Source organism: Panthera uncia, assembly GCF_023721935.1.
Source record: "Panthera uncia isolate 11264 chromosome D3 unlocalized genomic scaffold, Puncia_PCG_1.0 HiC_scaffold_8, whole genome shotgun sequence".
NCBI lineage: Eukaryota > Metazoa > Chordata > Mammalia > Carnivora > Felidae > Panthera > Panthera uncia.
In genome coordinates, this window is record NW_026057586.1 from 75,771,058 (window position 1) to 75,798,514 (window position 27,457).

Genomic DNA, 27,457 nt, shown 5'->3' on the forward strand with positions numbered 1-27,457 from the left:
TTCCAAGGCCCAGCAAAACTCAGACCCCCTCTGGAGCCCAGGGACCTTATTTAGTGACTTCAGTGTCTAACATTTTCAATGCCTCCTGGAAGGGCATTTCAGGCCTAAATTAGTTCCAAGTTGACGCCTCTCCAGCCCCATCCCCAGCCTCTCTCTGTCTTCCCTACAGGCTTAGACTGGGATCCAGGAGCCCATTCCCTCTAGAAGGTTGGGAACCCCAAGAAAACACAACTTTATACACCATGGAAAACAGGCTTACTTAAAACCATTTTTATTCTGCCTCTCAGCAACACTTTTCATTTGATCTGGGTAAAAGATCAGGGACCCAAACACAAACAAACAAGAAACAAGATGTCTGAAACAGAAATCAGGATCCAATATACTGGAATGACGTTAGGATCTCTGCGTGCCGAGAATTCGTGGCCCTGATTCAGTTTCCTCCTGGGACAAGTGCTGGCTCGTGACAGACATCCGGCTGAGATGACAGGTGGAATCTGATGCCCATCAGCGTTTATTTTTTGCTGGGGTCCAGGATTTTAACAAATGCCTGAGATTCATAGTAATCTAAGAACACTGCTTTGTATTTGTATAGCACTTAGAATCTCCCTCCAGGGGCATTCACATCTATTATGGCGATTAATTCTTGTTAACAACACTCTGAGGTATGTAGACAGGTATTCTCATTTCCATTTTCCAGATGAAGAAATTTGAGGCACAGAGAGGCTAAGAAACTTGCCTGAAAATCAGCTTGCATAGCCTGTGAGTGGCAAAAAGGGCCTTGGGACACAGGTGTTTTAATTCTCCGCCTCTTGTTCATTCACTTAGAATAAGCTGCCTTTTCTCTTGCTTAGGAAAGTTCATTACCACTGTATTTCTGATAGTAGTTCTTGAAGTTACTTTTGCCACATGTACATATCACCTGTTGTGTTAATCCCTTGATATTTTCTTTGAGTCCACTTATTTTTCCTAAGTAAATTTATTTGAATAGAAACAACGTATCACGTCCCTAAGGGGAAACTGTAAATGGAAGGTAATTAAGAAATACAACGAAAACAGGACTCTGCTATTAAATTCTATCTAGACAGAAGACTTTGAACCTGAGGCCTGCTCTTCCTTTATGAAGAAGGGAAAAGAGCCAAAGTGACAGAAAAGGTGTTAAGGACCCGTGAGCACTAAACAGAAGCTTTCTCTTTGCTGTAATCAGCATTGAGAAAGAATAGAAAAGGGGAAACATACATTGTGATTTGCATCACTTAGTGTTGTGTGTATGAACAACTTAAAAATGATCTTTGTGTACCACCAGTGGTTTGCCCTGCATCTGAGAAACACGGGGTTGGCAAGTTCTGGCAGGCAGAATAATGGCATCATTAAGCCAGTACACTCACACCTGAAGGGGTTACGTTTGACAGAAAAGAAATACAGTGGGTGGTATTTCCAGGTTCGCATCCAGGAAAATCAAAGATCTTGCCTGAGACTTGCTAAAAAAGAGTGGGGGGGGGGGATGGTTTGAATAAAGCACATTCCGTAAACAGCCAGTTTATCCCCAAAACTGGGATGGGGAAGGTGCTCCTGTACCTAGAATTGATCACTAAGTACAGTCTCAGAGTCTTGAAGTGAAAAGTGAGGTGAGCAGCGGTGGATACAAGCAAGGGAGAGGACCATCGGAAGATTGAGGTCAGGACAAAAGGCCAGAAAGACCCTTCATTTGTTTTCTTTGGTGAGTGATGTGGGGACTCTGGGGGCTGTGGCGGGGAGCAGCTGATGGAGTGGGACCCTCTAGCTATGGCATGTAAAATTAAAAGGGGACAAAAAGCACAGGTTCAGCTCCATTGTCAACTTTAAACATGCTGCAAATGTTTGCGCTCGACTTGACAGACGCCAGCTTCTAGGACCTCCCTCTCCCCCCACATGTAGACCCCCAGCCCCCATGTAGAAGTACTGAGATTTCCTGAGGCTCATCTCTGCAGAAGAGGCATGGACACAGAGGCCTTCACTAAACTCAGACAGTGAGACTTGAGTTTTTCTTTTTGTTTAAAAAAAAAAAAAAAATCTGTGATGGCTGACCTGTCTGTGCTGCTTGGTTTTCCTTAATTTTGGACTTTTTTTTCCTTCCTTTCTTTTTTTTTTTTTTTTTTTTTTTTTCTTTTTTAAGTTCATTTGCCAGGGACCTGCCTCTGGAGAGTCCTGGAGGAAAAGATCTCACAGTCTGAAGTCAAGGGTCCATTCCTCAGAAACTCCGGTGGGGTGTGTGTGGATGAGGTCCGTCCTCCATGCTCACGGCTGACTGCTGGCCGCTCAGGCCCTGTGGGGTACACACAGACAGGGAGAAAGAGTGAGAGAGAGAGCAGGCCTGGGCCTTCTCCACCCAAGGGCTTCCGTTCTCTGTAGGGATCAGCCTTGATTAAACAAGTGCAGACCTGGGCCAGCATATCTGCATAAGCACTGGCTTCCTTTGGAGAAATGTCACATCTGAAACATATTTGATTTTACACTTGGACCATGCAAACAACAACAACAACCCACAAAAGACAGAAAAAAATCCGACCCACAAATGATACAGATGCAGTAAACTGCTTTGTGAGCATTTCTGAACCTCATTCTCCTCCTAAAGGGTTAGCAGTACTGTTTAGCATTTTGTATGCATCTTCCAGGTGATTTTCTCTACATTTAAATCTGTAAGTATGCACTTAGAAATTCATCTTGTGTGTGTTTATATACATGGGATAATGATATATCTATATATGATATGTGTGTATCATATATATGTAAGATATGGGTTACACACACACACATATTCATTCATTAATTTACTCAATAAATATTTACACGCCAGGCCCTGCTCTAGGTGTTGGTGATGACAGTGCCCAGCAGTTACATAGTGAGTACCGTGTGTCAGGCATTGTGCTTTACACAATTGAATCTTCCCAGTTCTGTGAGCTAGGTGCTGTTTTATCCCCACTTTACAGATGAGAAAACTGAGGCACAGACTGGTTAAAAGACGTGCTCAAGAGCACACAGCTACTTAGAGGCAGAACCTGGATTCAGACCCCAACAGTTTAGCTTCAAAGGAAGAACTGTAAAATGTTATGCTCTATTATTATGGGCAATGACAGAAATGAAAATGTTGTTGGGGCACCTGTGTGGCTCAGTTGGTTGAATGTCTTGAGTCTTGATTTCAGATCAGGTCATGATCCCAGGGTCGTGGGATTGGGGCCCCACACTGGGATCTGCCCTGAGTGTGGAGCCTGCTTAGGATTCTCTTTTCCTTTCCCTCTGCCCTTCTCCCCTGCTTGCGCTCTCTCTCTCTCAAATAAAAAAGAATGTTTTTGGAGTCTTCATCCTACTAGGAGGAAATAGACCATAAAAGTGTATGATTATATGCATATTAATATATAAAATGTATAATTTTATGTCAATATAATAAGTTACATATAATTATATATTATTCAGTCAGTTTTGCAAGGAGTGGTAAGTACTAGGAAGAAAAGTAAAGTTGGAATAAGAGGACCAAGGTAATAAGGGTGGGGCTGTAGGTGCTATTTTAGAGAAGTTGGTCAGGGGTAACCGCTCTGCTAACAGGTGACCAAGCGTCTCAAGGATAGATGGGAACAAGCCACTTGGATATCAGGAGGAAGAAAATTCTGGGTAGAGGGACCAGCAAGTGCAAAGGCCCTGTGGCAGGAGCATACTTGCATTGCTCAAAGAAGAGAGGGGAATTCAGTATAGCTGAAGTGGAGGAGTGAGGGGGCAATGTGCTGGGAGATAAAGAGAGGCAGCAGCGAGATCATGTCGGGCCTTCTAAAGCCATAGTATGGGAGATGGGCGATGTATATTTAAACTGTGGTGTGGTATCCCGTCCTATGAATAAACCACTGGGTACTTAATCATTTTCCCACCCATGGCCATTTAGGTTGTTTCATGGTTTCCCAGCTGCGGTGAACATCACTGCACATCCTGGCTGCGTTAGAGTCATCTGGAGAGCCCTAAAACCTACGAATGCTTGGTCCTATCACTGGAGATTCTAATTTAACTGATCCAGGGTAGGCCCTGGGCATTGTTAGTTTTTAAAGCTCCCCAGGTGACTCTAATGTGTAACCAGGGAAGAGAGCTACTGTTTCACGTGCCTATTTGTACACTTGTATCTAGGGAGGATACTCAGAAATAGAATTGCTGAGTGGGTGGGCACATGGATTTTCAAGTTTAATAGATGTATTCAAATTGACCTTCCAAAGACTCAGTTTACTCCTCCACCAACAGTGTTGTTTTGTATCCAATTCTTCATACTCTCGCCAACCTTGATATTATCCATCTTTTTAATTGTTTCAATCTGACAGTCAAAAGACCCCAGTATTTTGTTGTTGCTCTGGTCACTGGTTGAACATCTTTTTAACGGCTATTTTATTTGTCAAAGTCCACAAGTTTATATCCTTTTCAAAGCCACAGTCTTTCCATTGTTGATGATGACTTAGGTGTGATTTGTCTTGACTTCAGCTTATGTGAACCAACAAAGAAAGGCCCTTCTGACCTTTTGGGAATAGGTAACGTTCCCCATTTTTCGTAATGGAATCACAAAAATTCTCTGCAGACACGTCTGTGGAAACCAATCCCCAGGAAGTTTTACTCCAACCAGTAATATAGAAAAGAAGATGAATTTGCTTTTATGTTTTTGCAAAAAGGCCAACTTTTTGCTTCTTTCCTACCTTGACACATATGCTTATTTCCAATCCTAATGCAAGGAAGGATATTTTGAGGCCAGGAAAGGACTCATTCCGGTTTATTTAGAAGCCATAAGCTTTACCAGTGCCTAATGGCTTAATATTTGCTAACTTTGTGTCTGCTAATGGAAGACACATGGGATCCTTAATCTACTTAGGAGGCCAAGTTCTTCCTGAATGAAAACTTTGGAACATGAAGGCTTTTATTGCTAAGAATGACAAACAAGCAATTTTAATACATGGTAGGGCCCTGCCTGGCTATTTAGATGCCTACACAGCCGTCCAGAGTCATAAATTCAGTGGAGTTGCATTGTACGTGTGAATGAACATGTGTGTGTGGTGAATGAACCATACATGTTTCTCAAAAAGAAAAAAGCAACTCTTTAAATGGAGCTGGAGATTCTGGCCATCACCCTGTACAATGGTCATGAAGATGGGTGGGTATATGACTCCTATACCTTCTGTGTGACTTTGGGGCGTGGTTCCAGTGTTGCACATATGCCATGCCAACTATTTCAGCTGGTGTTCAACCCAAGGAATGTCATCTCTTCCAACACCGGTGGGAACACTGGGTCTATTGGGCTGACCAGGATCCAGGGTGGGTGTGAATCTCTAATAGGGCATCCCCCCACTGTAGATGCTTCCAAGATGAATTTTGATCATACTCAAAGCTCACCTGATGCCCTGATGTTCGAACTTCACCCCTCAGGTGAGACCTTCCTGAATATCATTTGTCATATTTCTGGTGGGACATTTGTCTGCTTTATACCCAAGCTTTGTCACAGTCAACTGTTTTTGCAGCTAAGGAAATTCCACTGAATTCTGCAGGGCATCAGATATGTGACCATGAGCCTGATCATGAGGAGAGAGGGAAGAACAAACTTGGGAGGTGTGTAAAGTGCGCTGGGGAGTAGGGACGAAGCAGCAGATGTGTCTCGAGATGTAAAAAACATCTTGTTTTGTGGCACATATTCATACATGGGCAAGAATGTTCCTCCATCAGATGCAAAGCCCTAGAACAGTGTTTCTGCAACTTTGGAATGCTTAGAACTATTTTTGGGGGGATTGCTTATGATAATGCATCTTTCAGGACCACTTAGGGTCTTGATTAGAGGCCATGAATCTGTATTTTCACAAACATCCCAGCTGAATTTGTCACAGGTGACTCCGAGACTTTGAGAAACACGATTGGAATAACCTCACTTTGCTCGAATCCTCAAGGCACCAGCAGAAAGTAAAAGCCCGCAGACAGGTTGATTTAGGCTGGGGACTTGAACGATTCGATTGATAAATAGACTGCAGCAACATTTAAATTTTTCAGCTCTGTGCAATTCATTTCTCCCCTTTCCCCAGCAGCTGGAGAGCAGAGAATATTCTGACTTTGAGAGGCTGCAAGTTTCTGATTCTGTTTGCACCAGAATAGTTCTCTTCTGAGAGTGCCACATTCTGTCCCAAGCTGTTGAATATTTTAGTGTCAGTGATTCCCAGTTTTTGTGGATTTGATGTCCCAAATCTCTCTTTAACTGCCACATGGCTTACATGGATATCCTATTGAAAGAGACCTTTTTCTGAGTTTGGGTAAAGACTCTTATGACCCAAGTTTATCCACCTGGGATTTCCATCATTTGGGAGGGAAGGGATTGGTTACAGTTCTCTCGATAAGGACACGTAGTAATTTTTTAAAAGGTCAGGACTTCGGGATTAGTTTCGGTGTTGTTGATAAAGAGTAATTTTTTTTAAAGGCAGGATTTGACAGTTTTTAAACAGACTTGTCTGTTTATTTCAGACAGTTTTTGAATGAGAGTCAGAAAAGTCACCTATTCAAGGCTTTTTGTCTCATATCCAGTCTTGGGCTCCTCTAAAGTCAGACTTCCCCAGAACCCCTCAGTGCAAGCCCTTGCTGCCTTGAGGATTGTTACAAAAGAGCCTTCCTGTGGGTACTCTCCTTGGCGGTAACTTGACTCCCCTCCTTGGTAATGAATGAGATACGACACGTTTAGGATGATGACTTTGCTGATGTAAATGAAAACTGGCCACTCTGTTAAAGGCCAGCTTCTGTTAGCGCATTCTTCCTTCTGGGTTGGGAGGGAGGACGTTCAAGAGGGTTGAGCTGACCACCTGCGTCTAAACCCCAGGGTAGGAATGGGGAGCTGGAAAATGCAGATTCTTGAGCCTCACTTCTGACTTAGCGACTTGGAATCTTTTGAGATGGGGCCCCGATACCAACTTCTTTTAAACTTCCCCAGGTAACTCGCATACAGCTTAAAGTTAGAAACCTCTGTCTTAGTAATTCCACATTGCCACTCAATTCCTCCTAGGGCTGGGAAATTTTATTTCAAAGGATTACTGAGAAATTGGCCCGTTATTGGTCTTAATGGAAGATAGAATTGATTTCATTCTCTACGGGCTAGTTTCTTTCCTACACACACACACACACACACACACACACACGCACGCACACACACACGCACACAAAGCCTTTATATTTGAATTTCTCCCTGGGATTCTAACTCTGGAAGATATTTTTGTTTTCTCTGATAACATGGAGGGAAAGGTATCTGAAGGGAACCTGACCATACAGATGGGAAGTAATTCTATCCTTACTTTATGGATAGGGAAATTGAGGCTGAGAGAGTAACTTGCCAGGGTGGTCTATGTAGTAGAAGTAGGATTTGTATCCTAGTAAAGCCAGGACTGAAGTCCAGGCTCCAACCACAATGAAACACTGTTTCTTAGGAACCACTGCTAACAAAATCTCAATCACAAGCATATACCGGTCGATGCTTCATCTCCGGATAGAAATATTTATATTGAGAATGGAGAAAGTCCCCATATGTGAAGACTTCTGTGTCCCTTGTAGAACTGCTTGGATGGTGTCTAATGGGCAAACTGATCTTTGAAAGCCACATTGTCTACCAGAGACTGCAAAGCAGATGATGTCCAGGCTGGAGATGTGGTTTTTGTATGTTTTTTCGTCTTGCTTTGTTTTTGGGTCTCACCATGTGTTTACACAATGTGAATTGGTTGTCAACGTCTAAAAAACAGGAGATGCGAAATGAAAACCTAGCTTTCTAATATCTTTTGAAAAATGGGCTCCACGGGGTCTGCATTCCAAGTGGTAACAATCAGCTGGACGGTGCTCTCGAACATCACAGTCCCCACCACTCATATTGTGCTGTAACTGGGAACATTATGCGTGTTCCTTGCAGTTCTTCCTGCTTCCTTCATGCAGTGTTTTGATTTTGCTACCCTTCGTCCTGTCTCATCACAGGTTTTTGTTTGTTTGTTTGCTTTTTGTCTGCTTTTTGTAGGTTGAAACGTCAGCATACCACCCCCATATAAATCAGCTCTGGAGCTAGCCACAAGTTGAGTGCTATCTCCTGGTTTTGTTACTGAGTATACTAGCTATTGGCTTAGAGGCAATGTGGCACTGTGGTTAAGAACACAGCTTTCAGGGCACCTGGGTGGCTCAGTCGGTTAAGCATCCGACTTCGGCTTGGGTCATGATCTCACAATATGTGAGTTTGAGCCCCACACCGGGCTCTGTGCTGACAGTGCAGAGTCTGCTTCGGTTACTCTGTTTCCCTCTCTCTCTGCCCCTCCCCTGTTCACACTTTGTGTGTCTCTCTCTCAAAAGTAAGCAAACGTTTAAAAAGAAAAAAAGAACACAGCTTTCAGAGCCAGATTATCCCAGGTTAAACCCTGCCTTTATCTCTAAGTAGCTGTGAGACATCAGGCAAGTTATTTCTCTTCTCCGAGTCTCAGTTTTCTTATCTGCAAAGTGGGGAGGTTGCTGTGGGGATTCAACAGGGATTAATTCATGTAAGAGCTTAGACAGTAGCTGGCCTATTAAGTTCTATGTCAGTGTCGGCTGCTATTATTATAACCCAGCTCAACACTGATCTGGGCAGTATGTATTTTCACAAGTTCCCAGGAGTTAGGCCAAGACTTGGCCTTTTTCCCCTGGAACACTGTCCTTTGAAGTTAGCTCATGAGTGCAAAGCCATGAGCTCTATTTGGTAGCATCTTAAATTCTGAAGTCCTCTCCCAGCCATGTTGATAACAGCAGTAATAATAGGATTAGTAAATGGTTTGCATTTATATATATACATTTTAATGTTGGGGCACCTGAGTGGCTCAGTCGGTTAAGCATCCGACTTTGGCTCAGGTCATGATCTCACAGTTCGTGGGTTCAAGCCCCACATCGGGCTCTGTGCTGACAGCTCAGAGCCTGTAGCCTGCTTCAGATTCTGTGTGTCTCTCTCTCTGCCCCTCCCCTGCTCACACTCAGTCTCTCTCTCTCTCTCTCAAAAATAAATAAAAACTTTATAAAAAACGTTTTTGATGTTTATTTGTTTTTTGAAAGAGAGAGAGAGAGAGCGTGAGCAGGGGTGGGGCAGAGAAGGAGACAGAGAATCTGAAGGAGGCTCCAGGCTCTGAGCTGTCAGCACAGAGCCCCATGCGGGACTTAAACCCACAAGCTGTGAGATCATGACCTGAGCCAAAGTCGGACGCTCAACTGACTTAGTCACCCAGGCGCCCCTGCATTTATATATATATTTAAGTTTATTTATTTATTTTGAGAGAGAAAGAGAGAACAAGAGAAGGGGAGGGGCAGAGAAAGAGGGAAGAGAATCCCAAGCAGGCTGTGCACTGTTAGTGAGAGCTCGACATGGGGCTCAATCTCACGAACTGTGAGATCATGACCTGAGCCAAAACCAAGAGATGGATGCTTAACCGACTGAGCCACCCAAGTGCCCCGAATGGTCTGCAATTTTTGTGCACCAACTAAGGAACAGACATCATGCTATACACGTGCTGTGGGTCATCTAATTAACCTTCACAATAGCCTTCTTAAGTGGATTATACTACTATAATCCTCATTTTACAGAAGAAGAAACTGAGGTTAAGCACTTGGCTGACCGTCAGTCACAGTAGGTAAGTGGCAGAGGGGGAAACTGCGCCCAGGCAGTCTGTTGCCAAACTGGCACCAGTGGCACACCCCACAGCCCCGTACTCACACACGAGCACATTATGCCTTCCTTAAAGGATAAAGTTGGTGTCTGCACATCTATTCTCTACCCATCTTCTTCATAGACCAACACCATCCATTTTCATCTTGCAGGCAAGAGACTTCCTTAGATGTTTTAGTGTCCCTTTTTCCTCTCTTTGGTCACAGCCATCTATTTCCGCCCCCTTCTGTGACACTTCCTGTTTTCCCATCTTCCCCTCCATTCGGCCGCCTGATTGTTCCTGGGACTACCCTCTTGACTGCCAAGGTTGGGTTGGCTGATTTGACAGGCTGATGGGTGTCTGCCTTTCCTGAAACCAAGTCAAAGAGGCTGACCTTCTCAGCTTGAGGGACATGGTGTGGGGGTGGGGGCTAACCCCCTGCTCTGGGGGAAGAGCTAGAAGATTTCTCAGAGTCCTTATCTGCCTTGCCAGGAGCTACACAGTGAGGCAGAGACGGATCTGGGCTTGTCGTTTCCAGGTCTTGATTGTCCATTGCACGACCTTGCCCCTGTCAAGCCTCTGATGGAAAGTGTCATTGATTCTAGCCGATGGAGCCCATCTGAGCTGGTTAGAGAAATCAGGATAAATGTGCCCAAATCCAGAGAGAAACAGCAACAGCATCCATCTCTTTGTGAGACGAGAGCACGTTGGCAATACCAAAAATATGTGGAACCCTTCTGCTCTTACAGTAAGAACAGGTCGGCTAGTTGAGTCAAAATCATGAAATCATTCAGCAGATCAGATGGTAAGGCAGAGGAAGGGACTGAGGCAGTGAAAATCCATGTGGGATTCTCCGGTCTTCCTCTCTCGTCTCTCAGAGATGGGAAAACTATGGCCCATGGGCCAGATACCAATTTTTGTAAATAAAGTTTTATTGAACACAGCCATACTCATTCATTTGCATATTGTATATGGCTGCTTTTGTGCTGCAGTGGCAGTTAAGTAGTCACAACTGAGATGGTGACAGAGGCCTACAATATTTACCCTCTGGCCCTTTATGGAAAAGTTTTGTTGACCCCTGTTCTACACAGAGCAGCTAGAAGATGGTGGAGTTTTGGATAGCCTGGACACTGAGTGCCTGAGCAGAGGAAAGACTGTCCACAAAACGACATGGTTTGTATAACACCAGTGAAATGAAAACGAAAACTCTTTTTCTTTGGCATCGTTTGCTACCAGAACATAACCTAACCTGTCCTAACAGATTCCAACGGGCATTCGGGAGAAGGCATTTTACACTGGGACAGATTCAGAGAGCCTACTTACTTCCTTGTGAAGTGAACTGCACAAGAAATACCGATGATCAGAAGGCCAATAATGATGGAGGCGATGGCCACCCACTTGGCATTCCTCCCAAGCCGCTTGGATCCTTCGATGTCTCCATCGTTGTAGCTGTTCAGAGACTGGGGGACACAAGGGAAGAGCTGGTGATGACAGACAACCCACAAGGAAAGACATGTGTTTCTCAGGCTGATCTGATCATCACCTCCTCCAGGAAGCCCTCCCTGGGCTGACTTACTTCCCCTTGCTGATTATTTTCATCTTAGCGTTTACCATAGCACATTAAAATGATTGATTGGGCCTCTCCTATTAGAGTAGAAGTGCTATGTGGGCAGGGACCACTATCTGGTGTTGAGCACAGTGTACCAGTGCCTGGTGCCATATTTGTCCTGTAGAAGATTCTTGATAAATATTTGTCTAATGTACAGGTATGCATGTCTCGTCCAACAGAATGGGGTTTGCAAACTCTGGCCCATGGGTCAAGTCCAGCCTACTGTTGCTTTTTTAATGCTTATTTTTAAGAGAGAGAGACAGAGACAGAGACAGAGGATGAGCAGAGGAGGGGCAGGGAAAGAGGAAGACCCAGAATCTGAAGCAGGCTCCAGGCTCTGAGCTGTTTGCACAGAGCCTGACACGGGGCTCAAACTCATGAACTTTGAGATCATGACCTGAGCCGAAGTCAGACACTTAACCGACTGAGCCACCCACGTGCCCCCAGTCTGCTGATTTTTTATAAATTAAGTTTGTTGGGCACACAGCCACACTCATTTGTTTACTACACTTATTTGTTTTACTATACACTCATTTGTTTATCTGTGGCTGCTTTTATGCTACAACAGAGTTGGGTAGTGGATCAGAGACCATACTTACTGTTTGGTCCATTACAGAAAAAGTTCACCTCTCCTGCACTAGAAGTTCAATCCATGAGGTCAGGGATCTTGGCTGAACTGTTCACCTCTATCCCCAAGCCAAGCTGTCATTCAACTGGTACCTACTCATATGGCTTTCCCAGCTGGTAAAATACTGAACTACTTCTGGTTGGCTGGTAAATAGCAGTTACCCCTCCCCTCCTGGCCCCCCAGCCATCGTGCGTGGCCCTCACACCTTTGACTCTCCGCAGACTTCCCCATGATCCAGCAACTTCAGGGTTACCAGTTGGCCCCATCCTGATTGAATATTTAGTTGCGTATTTAAATACTTGTTGAATATTTTAAACATCACCTTAGTTGCTAGTACTTTGAGCAGTGTCTAGTACATGGTAGGAGTTCAAGAAATAGGTATTGGCTAGTGGGTGAGAGATGTATATCCATTTCCCTGCAGAATATGAGTTCGTTGGAGGGCAAAGTGGAGGTGCTCAGAGAATGTTTGCTGCTGGGCTGATGGCCAGGGCAGCTGAACAGTCCTCTAATAAACCCTCCTTATCATAACTCCTACTGCTGATGATCCCCTCAAAAGTTCTGCTGCAGCTCAAAGAAGTCTGGAAATAAGTATTCATGAGTTACAGACGGAGGTTGATCAGTGTGGTGAATTGCAGATTTCAGTAGGAACCTCTGTTCTTCATCCTGAAACCGTCGCACTTCAGTGATAGATTGTTCCTTTTCTTGGCCTTTTAAGGGGGATTAAGCACATGTAGACAATTACAAGCCAGGGAAACACCCAGTAGAACACCGAGCTTTCCACTTCCAGAACCTTCCATTAATTCTTGGATTCTGGCCACCTTAGCAACAAGCTGGGGGCCTCAGCAGTGAAGGGGGCCTCGGCAGTGATGGGGCTTGTTCAAAAGACTGGTGTGAAGGGGGAGGCAGGAACCTGCAATGATATCCAGAACTTCCAGCAGCATGAGCACCAGAATTCTGGAGTGCTCAACCCTGAGTATTTACTACGAACATGTGGCTAGTGATTTTTGTTTGTTTTATTATTAGTTTTAATATTTATATATTTTTGAGAGAGAGAGACAGAGAGACAGAGTGTGAGGAGAGGAAGGGCAGAGAGAGAGGGAGACACAGAATCCGAAGCAGGCTCCGGGCTCTGAGCTGCCAGCACAGAGCCCGATGCGGGACTCAAACCCGTGAGCCATGAGATCATGACCTGAGCTGAAGTCGGATGCTTAACCAACTGAGCCGTCCAGGTGCCCCTCTTTGTTTTAAAAACAGATAGATGTGCTGGAAAGATTCAGATTTAATTGGTGTGGGGACCAAATACCAGTTTTCTAAAAAAAAAAAAAAAAAAAAAAAAAAAAAAAAAAAAATTGGTAAAATACATATAACATAAAATTTACCATTTTAACTATTTTTAAGTGTGGGTTCAGTTGCATTAAGTGGCAGTCACTAAAGTGGTTTTGTGACCATCACCACCAACCATCATCCCAAACTGAAATTCTGTACCCATTAAACCCTCCATTCTTCCACCCCCAGCCCCTCCCCTGGCAACTGCCATTCTGCTTGCTGTCTTTATGGATTGGACCACTCTAGGTACCTCACATAAGTGGAATCATACAATATTTGTCCTTCTGTGCCTGGCTTATTTCATTAAGCAGTGTCCTCAAGGTTCAGCCCTGTTGTAGCATGGGTTAGAATCCCCTTCCTTTTTAAGGCTGAATAACATTCCACTGTCTGTATAATATCACATCTTGTTCATTTATTCATGTGTCGATGGACACTTGGGCTGTTGCTGCAGAATTTTTTTTTAAGATTCTTAGAATTGAAAACCTGTGGTCTAGGCAGCTGTCCTTAATGCCCTACAAGGTCAAGGTGCCCACCACCTTACGATTTATCCCAGGGGCACCTGGGTGGCTCAGTTGGTTGAGCCTCCAGCTTTGGCTCAGGTCATGGTCTCACAGTTCATGAGTTCTAGACCTGCATTGTGCTGTTCGTTATCAGTGCAGAGCCTGCTTCAGAGCCTCTCTCCCATTCTCTCTCTGTCTTCCCCTGCTCACACTCTCTCTCTCAAAAATAAACATAAAAAAAAAAAAGATTTATCCCAAGGAAGCACGTAATAGAGCATGGGCTGTAAGTCCAGAGAGAGCTGAGTTCAAATTCCATGTGTTAGTCGCTGTGAGAATTAGAGGAAGTTATCAACCTTTCTAAGGTTGATACATCTGTATAGTTCTCATCTGTAAATTGGGGGCAATGGTAATAGCATCTCCTTCACAATAGAGGAGCCAACGACTTAACAGTAGTAGTTAGCATTGCCCCAGCACATAGTATATACTCAATAAATGTTAGCTTTTACTGAGAATTGCCACTGTCTATCTTGTTCTTCCTCCAACACTAAGATCTTTGGGGTACAGTAGAATCATCTGGGGTACTTATCAGAATTACAGATGATCAGGCTCTGCCTCTTGCTGGAGTAGAATCTTTGAGGACCTAGGTTTGAGGAACTTTGGTTTTTGTTGTTGTTGTTGTTGATTTATTTTTTGAGAGAGAGAGAGCAGAAGAGGGGCAGATAGAGAGGAAAGCAAGAATCCCAAGGAGGCTGTGCACCATCTGTGCAGAGCCTGATGTGGGGCTCGAAGTCACAAACCATGAGATCATGGCCTGAGCCGAAATCAAGAGTTGGATGCTTAACCGACTGAGCCACCCAGGCACCCCAGGAACTTTGTTTTATCGTCTTCAGATCAAAGTCAATGTGTAGAATGTTAGACCTCACAGTCCAGTTCATTTTTTTAAAATTATGTTTTTTTGCAATCCAGTGTAAAATTACACACATTCAAAATGCTCTTAAATTGATCATTATCCTGTTGTGTTGCTTTGGAAAACCGAGTTCTGAGATGCACTTAGTTAGGGCAACGCACTGGTGTTGATGTAATCAGAGGGAAAATATAGGGAGACTCCTCCCTCCCCGAATATTGTCAACTCCTGGCTGTTTGGATGAAAACACCAGTTCCATGTTCTCAAGTGGGAAGAACAGTAAGCCTGTGCCATACTGAGGGGTACATCTATATCTGTGCATTGCCCCTGAGCAATGGAAGCTTCCCGAGCCATGTGAGTTGTTTGCTACAGGTCAGCAGAGCCAGGCTGGTGACCTGGCCGAGGGAGATTTGGGTGCAATCCATGAGTGAGTCTTGTTCAACCTTCGTCACCTGCTGCTGCTCTGGCATCTTGTATGTGACCCTCCTCTCTGCAAACCACCATGTTGCTGGGGCTCCTAAGGGAGGTGCTGAGTCGTCTAGAATTGAGGCCTTGGTTGGCTTGAAAGACAGATGAAAGCCTCTTTCAGTATTAGCTATGGATTCTCCTTCCACTGCCCACCCCCCTTCCCACCCCCGCCATGAGTTCTCTTATGAATCTGTTTCCTTCTCTGGTCCTTGAGGAAGGGGCTGTCTATGGCATATCTGCTGGGTAAATGTTAGGATATGGAGAGATGAGCGTGGCAGCTTTAGAACTCCCAGATTTCACTCTGAAGGACCTCACTGGTTGGGAATCTCGGGGTTCAAGTTGGAGATCTAATAATGAAGCGAGAAGGAATTAGTTCCTCCCTCCCCCATTCATTGGCTGTCATTCTTTGTGTCTCCCAATTTGGAATTGCATACTAAGGGTCTTCTGGCAGATGCTATGGACTGAAGAGGTGGAGATGGGTTGTAGAGAAAATGCGTGGTTTATAAATCTTTTTCTGAAAAGCTTAGAAAGCAAACTATCCCATCTGCTGTGGAAGAACTAGAAAGAAACAGGGGATGACTTAGATACTTAACATTTATATGATCTTATTAGTTCCTTTACAGATTACAAATGTAATTTGTGAACACGTAAAGCATTCAAATGCTACAGAAACAGCCAGTAAATAGTAAGTCCTTTTCCTCATCCTATTTCCCAGGGATAACCATTGTTTGCAGTCTGGTGCATTTGCTTCTAGATCCACCGCCTTCCCCCCCCCCCCCCCCCCCATCACCTCGCTCAGCCCACCTCCCACCCCCTGCCCACGAATAATATGAAAGGAAAGCTAACACTTTCTCTTGCTTCCATTATGACTAAGTACCTCGTGTCTATCAGTCAAGATAAAGAAATAGCAATTTGTACCCTGAGATAAACAAGAATACAGGGTCAGTCTGTTGAGCCTATATCCCTCCAATATTGAAACCTTGAGTATTTCCCATAAATCTTGGCAAAGACAACTTCATCTCCGTCTTTTGCGATGTTGGTGCCCGAATGGAGGTCACACTTTTGTGGATATTGTAATCTCTTGAGAAAGATACTATTTTGCTTTGTTTATTTGTTTATTTTTAAATCGTGAACAGATTATTGTAAAACTTGGTTACCTTGGCAGTTTCGCAGTTGTTTTCTTTAAATACTTGTGTTGTGCTTTTTATTGGGCTAGCTGGCCCTTTTGAAGGTGGACTCCCTTGCATTTCTTTCCAAGTGAATTTTTTTCTTTTCTAAATGTTTTGGCCTCTGAGTCTTTCTTTGACAAAATAATAATGATAACAGGTAACACTGATTGACCATTTATATGTGCTAGGCACTGTGTTAAGTATTTTTCTAGGATTATCTCATTTGTCCTCATAACAGGCCTGTGAGGTAGATGCTTTATTGTTTCCATATTACTAATGGGAAAGTTGAGGCACAGAGAAGTTAAAGTGATTTGCCCAGAGTCACACAGCTAGTTTGGTAAAGTGTGGATGTGTGTATGTGAATGTTTGTTGGTCAAATGTAGTTCTTCTTGATGAATTCTATGCTTCTATCATTAGTCCAGTTTTCTATTAGTTTGTCTTTTTCTTATTGATTTGTGGGAACTTTTTACATATTGTAGATCCACATTGTGCAATAGGAATATAATGGGAGCCTCATATGTAATTTAAAATTTTCTAGTTGCCACATTAAAAAAATAAGAATAAATCGGTGAAATTAACTTTAATAATGTACATAAAAGTCTGTGTGTACACACACACACACACACACACACACAGAGTTTGTCTGTTTGTTTTCTCTTTATTCCAAAAATATGAATGATATTATACTATCCTGTTCTGCAACTTGCATTTTCCCACTAATATAGGGTGTGCACCTTTCCAAGCTAGTGCTTCTGGGTCTGTCTCATTCTTGTTTTCTTTCTCCAGGCATGATTTAAAAATAGTGAGTTATATTGATGGATTTCCTAATGTTGCATTATCCTTACATCCTTGGGGGGCAATATCTTAATTTGTCATGGCACTTTTTGTTGTTGTTTTTAGGTAACTTTTTGTTTTCAAATAGCTTCAAACTTACAGAAAAATTGTCAGCATAGTTGTCTCATTCTTTTTAGTGGCTTTGTCACTTACATGGTTGCAACTCACCCATAGACATTTCAGTTACTTAAAGGTTGTTGCAATTACTTAATATGCTTCAGTAGACATCCTTATTCGTAGAGTTTTGTGCGCATGTGAGTCTCTCCTTAGTTAGGATGGATTCCTAGGAATGAAACTGTGGAATCAAAAGGTAGCTGTGGTTACGTTTGGAGAGACAGAGTCAAATTGCCCTGCAAAAAAAAGGCTAGACAAATTTACACCACCACTAACAGTATTTAAGTGCCCTGTTCCTCATATCCTTGCCAACCTTGTTTATCTTTTTTTTTTTTTTTTTTTTTTTTTTTGCCACTCTGATAGGTGAAAAAGAATCTCAAAATAACATTTCTTTGGTTTAATGGTGAGGTAGAGCTATCTTTATGTCCTTCAGACCTCTGCTCAAATGTCACCTTCTTAGAGAAACTTTCTAAGAACAGTGTATTTAAAACCCTCTCTGGGGGCGCCTGGGTGGCTCAGCCGATTAAGTGCCCAACTCTTGACTTTGGCTCAGGTTGTGATCTCATGGTTTGTGAGTTTGAGCCCTGCATCAGGCTCTGCGCTGATGGTGCAGAGCCTGCTTGGGTTCTCTCTCTGCCTCTCTTTTTCTCTCTCAAAATAAATAAACTTAAAAAAAATCGTTAAAAAAAGAACCTCTCTCTGGTGACCAATACAGTGCCTGAAACATAGGAGATCAATAAATACTTGTTATATGAATAAATGTTTATTCGTCACCTGTATTTATTCTTGATGAATTTTGTACTTATATCCTTTATCCAGTTTTCTATTGGTTTGTCTTTTGCTTATTGATTTGTGAGAACTTTTTATATATTACAGATCACCACTGTGCAATAGAAATATAATGGGAGCCACATATGTAACTTAGAATTTTCTAGTAGCCACATTAAAAAATTAAAAATAAATAGGTGAAGTTAATAATATATATTTGATTTAACCCAACACATCCAAAATAATATCATTAAAAGCTTTGGTGCCCCATATTTCAAATACTCTATAGTCACATGTGGCTAATGGCAACTGTACTGAATAGCACAGCGGATGATATACCTTAACCTGTTACATATATTGCAAAATTTTCCCCTAGTTTCTTCCAGTCCATTTTTCCCCAAATTATAACTTCTATTTTGATATAGATTGAAGCTCATAAGAAGTTGCAAACTATAGATAGTACCAAGAGTTCTCAAAATGCTTCACCAACCTTCTCCTAATGATGATATCTTACGTAACCATAGCACTTTGTTAAAACCAGGAAACTGGGGCGCCTGGGTGGCGCAGTCGGTTAAGTGTCCGACTTCAGCCAGGTCACAATCTCGCGGTCTGTGAGTTCGAGCCCCGCGTCAGGCTCTGGGCTGATGGCTCGGAGCCTGGAGCCTGTTTCCGATTCTGTGTCTCCCTCTCTCTCTGCCCCTCCCCCGTTCATGCTCTGTCTCTCTCTGTCCCAAAAATAAATAAAAAACGTTGAAAAAAAAATTTAAAAAAAAAATAAATAAATAAATAAACCAGGAAACTGACATTGGCATGATACTATTAACTGAGATGTTTTTGTTTGTTTTGGTTCGTTGTTTTGTTGTTTTTGTTGTTTTGCTCTGTGTGTAGTTCTGTGAAGTTTTGTCTCACGTAGATTGGAGTGTCCACACTCAAAGAAATTCTCTCATATTACATCCTTCCCCTGTGTCTGTGTCTGTTGTCTTCTAACTTGTATACGTGGTGCTGGGATGTTGCCCGGGGTTCCTTTCTGAGCTGTAGTCCTCATGGTTCCCTAAACCAACCACCCTTATTTTCAGGTGCTGGGTGGTAAGGTGTCATCTCTGTTCACCATGAAAATTATGTTGAAAAGAAGGACTTTTAGTTTCCTTCCAGTTTTTATTTTCCTCTGTGAGGCAAATGAAACTTTCTCAGGACATAGAGCAAAGAAGGCCTCACCGCACATTTTATAAGGCTCTTGAGAGTCCCCAGCAGGGCATTTTCTCTGTTGTCCAAGCTTGGGCTTATGCTGGGAGAACGGAATAGTTATTATAAAACCTAAGGACAGCATCCGGGTCTTGGTCAGCTGCCTTGAGCCGGCAAAGGTCACACTTTGATAGAAACGTGGGCAAGTTCCTTTCTCCTGTAGTAAATACTAATGATGTCACAGTCACTGCATCAAGTTATTTCAGACTTATTTATACATCCCTTCCCTGGATGGACACCTGATACTCAAATACCCACGGAAGGAAAGTTGGTCAGGAACCAGAATTGAGGGTGACTGTTTCTAGGCCCAACTTCAAAAAAACCGTAGCAGGGACCAGCAAGACTGTGTCGTGAGGCTGCACAGCCAGGACTCCTGGCTGCCTGTCAGAAGGTTCAGACGACTCCTGGCATCCACATTTGCAAGAAGGAGAGACTCAGTATAACTCCATAAATTTTGCTAACTGGAGTTGAACACCAGGGGAGCCAACGTTCTAGACATTTGTGACACCTTACATCAAATGGTAAAACTGATCGACTGTCCTGAGCCAGACAAATATGGAAAGCACTTTGTCCTTTCTCTGTGGTCTTAGAGCAGAACTCTTGACACATTCTGCGTGATCCCAGATGAGATGGTGTCACCTATGGGGTAACTGCTGTGCAAGCCTGAGATGCAACTCTTCAGAGTCATGCTTTTTAAATTCTCCTATGTTGGTGGTTCCCAGCCCCCAGCTGACCTTAGAATTACCTGAAGGGACTTCACAGATTCCTATGCCTAAGCCCCCTCCCAGAGCAATTGAATCAAGGTCTCTGGCACTGGGACTCCAGCTTACTTTTTTGTAAGCTTCCCAGGTTATTCTAGGAAGAGTTGAGAACCACTGTTGTAGATGGACATCCATGCATCCATTCAAAAGCTATTTGTTGAGCACCAACTATATGCCAGACAGTGCTCCCCACCCACATGGAGCTCACATTCTGGTGGAGACTGAAAATAAGTAAACAGGCTAATATGATGATTACAGAATCTTACTGAGGCAAGAAAAATGGGGCATAGGGAGGGAGCTTTTGCTGAGGTGGGGCAGTAGGCTGACATGTGAAGATTTGAGAAGGGACCAGGCCTACAAAAAGTGGGTGGGGGAAGAAGAAGCCTGGCAGGGGAAACAGCACATGCAAAGGTCCAGGGGTAGGAAATAATTTTCTTGTTGAAGGTACTCAAGAAAACCCAGTGTGACTGAAATGTAAGTGTGAAGGAAGGAGGGGGAAGGAGAGAAATAAGAGGCTGGAGGTAAACCAGAGGCCAGGTTAGTTATAATAATAATGAATTATGGTAAAATAATAGTTAATATTCACGAGGTATCTATTTTATGCCAGGCCCTGGACTGACTGTTTATGCCGTCACATAATTGAATCTTCACAATGACCCTCATAGGGGTGAAAAATTTCATGCCCCATTTTACAGGTGAGAAAACTGAGACTCAGAGACAAGGAAGCAAATAACGTTTCCACGTTCGAAGACAACTTTCTAAGGGGGCTACAGACTTAAGCAAATGACCATAAGTTAACTGACAAAGCTCTTACAATAACTACGCCATTATGTCCACAAAAACCTATGAGCTGGATTCAATACACTGTTGATAACCCGGCTTCAGGAAACTGACTTGATTCTAATTTAATAAAAACTTGGCCACTGATGTAAAAAAAAAAAAATAGGGCAAATATATCTCCAATCTGTGCTACGGATCTCCCTGTCAAAGATTTTGAAAAATTTTTCATTTTCTTTGTTCTTGTCTACCACCAAACGTGCTCAGAAATCCCACGTTCACCCTCAAACAGAATTAGCCCCCAAACCCAAAATAATAGCCATGAAAGACATTGTCAGTTGTTTGTTTGTTTATATTTTGGTTTCCTGGTCCTTATGGATTAAATGAGTTAATACACGTGCAATGCTTCGAGCAGCGCTTGAGAAATAGCGTGTCAGTCGGTAAGTATTAGCTATTACATTGATGTTATTATTATTTTGCCATATGCCGATTGACAAAGATGAAAACAAATGAGCTATTAAATATACTTTATTTAATATGCTCTACTTTTATTTAGTATGCTTTATATTCCCCTTGCCCAATTGCGGCCTTCTAGGATTATGCCTACTGTTAAGAAAAAAAGACCTCATAAAAACCAAGAGGTGTCTTCCCCCTTGGTAGGGCAGAGAAGGCACATTCCTGTTACCTGGGACAGGTAAGCAGAGAAGCCCCAGCAGCCAGTGACACCACAGCGGGAAGCAGCTTTTTTGGAAGGCTCTTGGTGTCTGATAACGCGTGAGGGAAGAGAGCGTAAGTCACTTGTATGGGGGGATGGGACGGGAGTGCCGAGTGGCATTGGCTGGAAACACATCCTTGGCTCCCCATGGCCCTGGAACAGATGCACATTCTTTTTTTTTCAACGTTTTTGTTTTTTTTTTTTTTTTAATTTTATTTTTGGGACAGAGAGAGACAGAGCATGAACGGGGGAGGGGCAGAGAGAGAGGGAGACACAGAATCGGAAACAGGCTCCAGGCTCCGAGCCATCAGCCCAGAGCCTGATGCGGGGCTCGAACTCACAGACCGTGAGATCGTGACCTGGCTGAAGTCGGACGCTTAACCGACTGCGCCACCCAGGCGCCCCCAGATGCACATTCTTAATCATGGTCTTCCGAGCCCTGCAGGGTCTGACATCCGCCTGCCTCTCCAGCCCCACTTGGAACCTTCCTCCTTGCTCCCCACCTTCCTTTTTCCGGCCCCCTGGTCTTTGTCCTGGTCATTTCTTCTGCTGGGAGCCCTCTTCCCTTGATGTCTCACGTGGCCAGTGCCTGCTCATTCTTCCCGTCTCAGCTTTCATGTCTGCTTCCTCAGGGCGGCCTTCTCAGGTCAGGTCACTCCGTCTTCACTAGTCCCCTGACCTACACGCTGAGTCAGCCCTCGTCTCTTTCCTTCATGGCATCTAAGTGACTCAGTTATTTTACTCTGTTGCTTATTGACTCATTGAGCGTTTGACTCCACCATCTGACTGTGAGCTCCATGAGGGTGGGCGCCATGTCTCTTTTTACTCATTATTCGTTTCCAGTGTCTGATGGAGGACCGGACACAATATTTCCTTAACTCTCTTCGACGAGGTCAGGTTGACAGAAAAGCAAACAAATAACACAAACAACGCAACCAAACACTGTAATGAAGCAGTTGGTTAACTTAACTTTCTGACCAAGGTAACCAGTCATTTTGGTACTGGCAGAACAGAGGGTAAACTGAGTCATCTAACTTCTGTGTCAGAGTCCTGAAGCGTGGGCTTCTGCCTTAGGATAGCAGACATGGGTTTGCTGTCTGAATGACAGCAATTTTTGGCTTGAGGTCAAATTTTGACAGGAATTTTTGGCTTGAGGTCAAATGCTTATGAAGGGATTTCAGCTGCTTTCACTTCAGAAGCCAGAGTCACTGACAGTTTTTCACTTAAATGGACCCCACCACCCCAGTCCTTGTATATGTGTATGTGAATTGGGCTATGCTTCATTTTATTACAGACAATATTTACAATAGATGTTTGGATCTTTAATAGGGTAGTAGCTGAACTCAAAGGAAAATAAGGCCTTGTGTGGATGGCTCTGAGTCTGTTTTCCTCACTTGTAAAATGGGGGTGATAATGTCTACAGCACAGGCTGGTTGTGAGGCTTAATTGAAATAATGAGCGTGAAGGGCCTGGTGGTACCTCATTTAATCTTGAAAACAGTGCAGAGAGATCTGCATTAACATTCCCGTTGAATAGGTGGGAAAACCGAGGCTCAGAGAAGTTAGATGAAGGGGTGGGGTTGGGATTCGAACCTAGGAGTTGACTGTAGAGCCTGAACCACAAGTGTCTGCCTTTGAATCTGTTGCCAGTTCTTGTTGGGGAGTAAACGAGAGAGAGAGAGGCTCCGAGCAAAAAAAAAAAAAAAGAAAAAAAAAGAAAAAAGTCGTTTCATTGAAAACTTTGCAACACATAGACCCCCCCAATGGTCACAAGGCAAGTGAAAGAAACAAGGACCAGACAACCCACTACAGAGGAGACAGCATTGCAGATTACATATCAGATAAGGGACTTGCATCCAGAATATATAAAGAACTCTTACAACTCAACAATCGTAAACAAACAACAATTCAAACAAGCAATTAAAATTGGACAAAGGACCTGGGCAAAGGATCTGAGTAGACATTTCTCCAAACAAGATATACAGCTGGCCAATAAGCACATGGGAAGATGCTCACTATCGTTAGTCATTAGGGAGCTGCAAATCTAAACCACAAGATACCCAGGAGGGTGACTGGAATAAAAAGACAAACAATGACAAGTTTTACTGAGGATGTGGAGACACTGGAACCCTCCTGCGTGAAAATGTAAAATGGCATACCTGCTTTGGAAACAGTGTGACAGTTTCTCAGAGTCGCCATAGAGTTACTGTATGACTCCACACTTACACTCCCAAGTATATACTTCTCACCCGAGAGAAGTGAAAACACGCATACACAAAAACTTGTCCGTGCACGTTCACGGAATGTTATTTAGGATAGCCAAAAAATGGAGTCAACTCAAAAGTCTATCAACAACTGAATGGAAAAACAAAATATGGTCTTATCATACAATGAAGTATTACTTATCTTTAAAAAGAAGGACTGACGTGCTAAAACCTGGATGAACCTTGAAAACGTTAGGCTAAGTGAAAGAAGACTGTCGTAAAAGATCATATAATGCATGATTCCATTTATCTTTATTATTTTTAAAGAGGTATTCATTTATTTTGAAAGAGAGAGAGAGTGCACAGGTGTATGTGCAGGGGAGGGGCGGGGGGGGGGCAAAGAGGAGGGCTGAGAGAATCCCCAGCAGGCTCTGCGTTGTCAGCCCAGAGCCTGACGTGGGCTCGAATGGAGCCAAAATCGAGTTGGACGGTTAACCGACTGAGCCACCCAGGTGCCCCCGTATGATTCCATTTATACGAAATGTCTAGAATAGGTAAATCCATGGATACGGAAAGTAGATTAGGGGTTCGGGGAAAGAGGTGTGACAAGTGATTTCTAATGATTATGGGATTTCTTTGAGGGTGATGAAAATTTATTGGATTTAAATAGTGGCAATGATTGCACAACCTTGTGAGTAGAATAAAAATCACTTGAATTGTATACTTTTTTTTTTTTTAAGAAGGAAGGCCTGGTGACAGAGCTTTTTTTTTTTTTTTTTTTAATTTTTTTTTTCAACGTTTTTTATTTATTTTTGGGACAGAGAGAGACAGAGCATGAACGGGGGAGGGGCAGAGAGAGAGGGAGACACAGAATCGGAAACAGGCTCCAGGCTCTGAGCTGTCAGCACAGAGCCCGACGCGGGGCTCGAACTCACGGACCGCGAGATCGTGACCTGGCTGAAGTCGGACGCTTAACCGACTGCGCCACCCAGGCGCCCCTGGTGACAGAGCTTTTGTATCTTGAGGGCTCCAGTGGACCAAATGGTGGAGGCCAGAGAATTGGTAGTGTCAGGCAAGAGATGATGTCAGGGCTGAGAAGCAGCTTGAGGGTATATGACTGTTACCCCAATGTCTGCTGGAGACAGCACGAGTTAACCGTTACCACATTGCAGTTTTGTGTGAGAATGTGAGAAGCACCTCTCAGAAATACAGAATGGAATTTTGTGGGAGCTGCCTTAGCAGGGAGGGCCAAGAACCAATGAAGCCTGGGCTATTGTTTGTTTGTTTGTTTTTATTTTTTTTAACGTTTATTTATTATTGAGAGACAGAGACAGAGCATGAGCAGGGGAGGGGCAGAGAGAGGGGGAGACACAGAATCCGAAGCAGGCTCCCGGCTCTGAGCTGTCAGCACAGAGCCCGGTGTGGGGCTTGAACTCACAAACTGCGATATCATGACCCAAGCCGAAGTCATGACCGGAGCCGAAGTCAGTTGCCTAACCGACTGAGCTACCCAGGCGCCCCTGGGCTATTGTTTATTAATGTCTGCTGTATTCGCACTCACAGCCCATTAATGCCTAGGGAAACTGAGACCCAGACAGAAATAGATCTTACTTCTTTACTGACCAGATTAATTCTGAGTGATTGTTCTAGTTTAGAATGAATTGAAGTAAAAGTAAACCAAAAATTGGTCCTAAATGTGGGAGCAGGTTGGCTTGAGGCCTGGGCAAAGTAATGATCTGTGAAGAGCTCTTGTGTGACACCTCATCAGATAACAGAAGCCCTAGCTTTCTATTTGGTGACCGATTCTGGGATTCCTTCCTGGGGGAGTTAGGTCCATTTTCAGTGGATGACATAGATATCATAGCATATGTCCCTGGAACACACCATGCTTTTTCTACCCCTGGGCCTTTGCACTTCCTGGTTCTGCTCAGATCTTGCCATGACTGGCTTATTTTCATCCTTCAGCCTTTGCCAACCACACTTTCTAAAGTAGAATCTCTTCTCCACCACCTGCTCCCACTAGTCCTTCTCTCTCATACTTCTTGTATATTCTCTTCACAGCATTTACCACTCTCTGAAATGATCTTGTTTATGTGCTAACTTGTGTATAGTCTGTCTTCCCCCACTAAGACAAGTTCTCAGAGAGCCAAGACCTTGACTGTCTCATTCAACAAGCAGGGGAAGGCTGTGGTTGTTCTGTGCTGCCCATAGAGTATAGGGTAGGTGTAGGTTGGCTCATTTTGGGGGCAGAGTAGATCACTTTGGAATGAACAAACAGATCATCTATTTGTTTCCTGTATCTTATTTCTTAACAAGTTCAGAACTCTTGGGGGAAGAAGAGAGGCTAATTCACTGACCCAACACGTGGGCTGTTTCTAGTCACTGAGAACCAGCTAGCTCACAGATGCCCAAAAGGTTAGCTGTGTAAAGCTGACATTTATCTACAGGGTCACCATAATGTCTGGCACATAGTAAGTGTTCACGAATTGTTGAATGAGTGAATGAATGTGGGAGAACCCCTGCTCCTTGCTTCCTACCCTTGAAAAAGTGGCCAGAGGGTTCCTAAGTGCTGTGGTGTCTTCTCTGAGGGGACCAGGCATACTCAAGTGATGTTTCTTTGTGTTGGCTTAAAGCTCTCTTCCCTCAACTGAATTCCTTTTTCCAGCTTTTCCCTTTGAAGCTCAGGGCTAAGTGCCACCCAGTCAGCTTCCTTCCATAGTGTCAGGGGTCAGGGACCCCATAACTGGAGGAGAAGGCTAATGGCCCAGGCTCTCTCTGTCTTTGGTCGTACAGATGTCTGTTTGCAATACCCCTGCCTCTTCTGTTTTCCTTCTCATTGAAAATGGGCTTTGGACTTCATCACAATCAAGCACAAATATGGAAGGGACTTTTTTGGGGGCTCATGGGATGTTGAAGTATTGGAGGTGTTCTGGCCAGTGTCCATTTACTTTCGTTGGTAGATACCTAGGAGATAGTGTGGCCCAAGGGAAGGCATTATGAGCCACGTGTCCTTCAAAAGCATGAAGAACGTACCTCAGGAGCATCAGGTGACCTCTGTGCAGTTGAGAGACAGAACAAAAAAGTGGGCTTCGCTACGGAAAACAGTATGGCATTTGAAATTTTTGTTATTGTTTGATGTGTCGGGTTGCCAGTACTGAAATCCCAGTTTTGGAACGTGTTCCCTTTCCTTTAAGACACGTCTTCTTTCAAGACCATTCTCATTTTCACCATCCCTGTATCTCTAGTACATATTTGGCCAGTGGGAAGTGAAGTTACCTCCCTTTCTCTGTCTCTCTTTGTGTATGTGTCTCTCTCTATCTCTCTGTCTCTGTCTCTCTCTTACACACACACACAGACTCACATACCTGAATAGACTTACATCAATGCCTGAACATAGCCTCAGATACTTTTGTTCGGGCGTAAGAACTCTTTATATAGATCAGCATTGTCTTAGATCCCCAATTCCTCAGTAGCAGGCTCCATCAAAATAGCTTGATGGGTGTGGGTCCTTTAGTAATAATGTGAGTTTTCAGATGACTTTCAGATTTCTCATTTAGATTTTGCTTGCTCCTAAGTTTCTGTGCCTAAAGGTAGTGCTGGAAATTTAGAGATGGGGCTTGTCGACCACAAGGCCCATTTCCTTGTCATCACCCTTCATTCATTCATGCTTGTCTGTCTCCTTCTCGTGCTTCTGGGCTGTTTCTCTCCATAAATATCTTCAAGGACAAGTGAGAATTGTCCTTTTGCCCGTCTATCATTAAAACCAAAAAG

The 27,457-nt window shown here is 43.6% G+C and overlaps 1 protein-coding gene across 1 annotated transcript in view; it reads right to left on the reverse strand.

Annotated features, from left to right (window-relative positions):
• Window positions 1–273: 273 nt before the first annotated feature.
• TMEM233 (transmembrane protein 233) overlaps window positions 274–27,457 on the reverse strand; it is a 37,811-nt gene continuing 10,627 nt past the window's right edge. The window contains exons 2-3 of the mRNA XM_049619268.1: window positions 10,992–11,128; window positions 274–2,302 (exon numbers count right to left, since the gene is read on the reverse strand). Coding sequence (XP_049475225.1) covers window positions 2,296–2,302; window positions 10,992–11,128 — 144 coding nt within the window. The 3' untranslated portion in view covers window positions 274–2,295. The remainder of the gene's footprint in view (window positions 2,303–10,991; window positions 11,129–27,457) is intronic.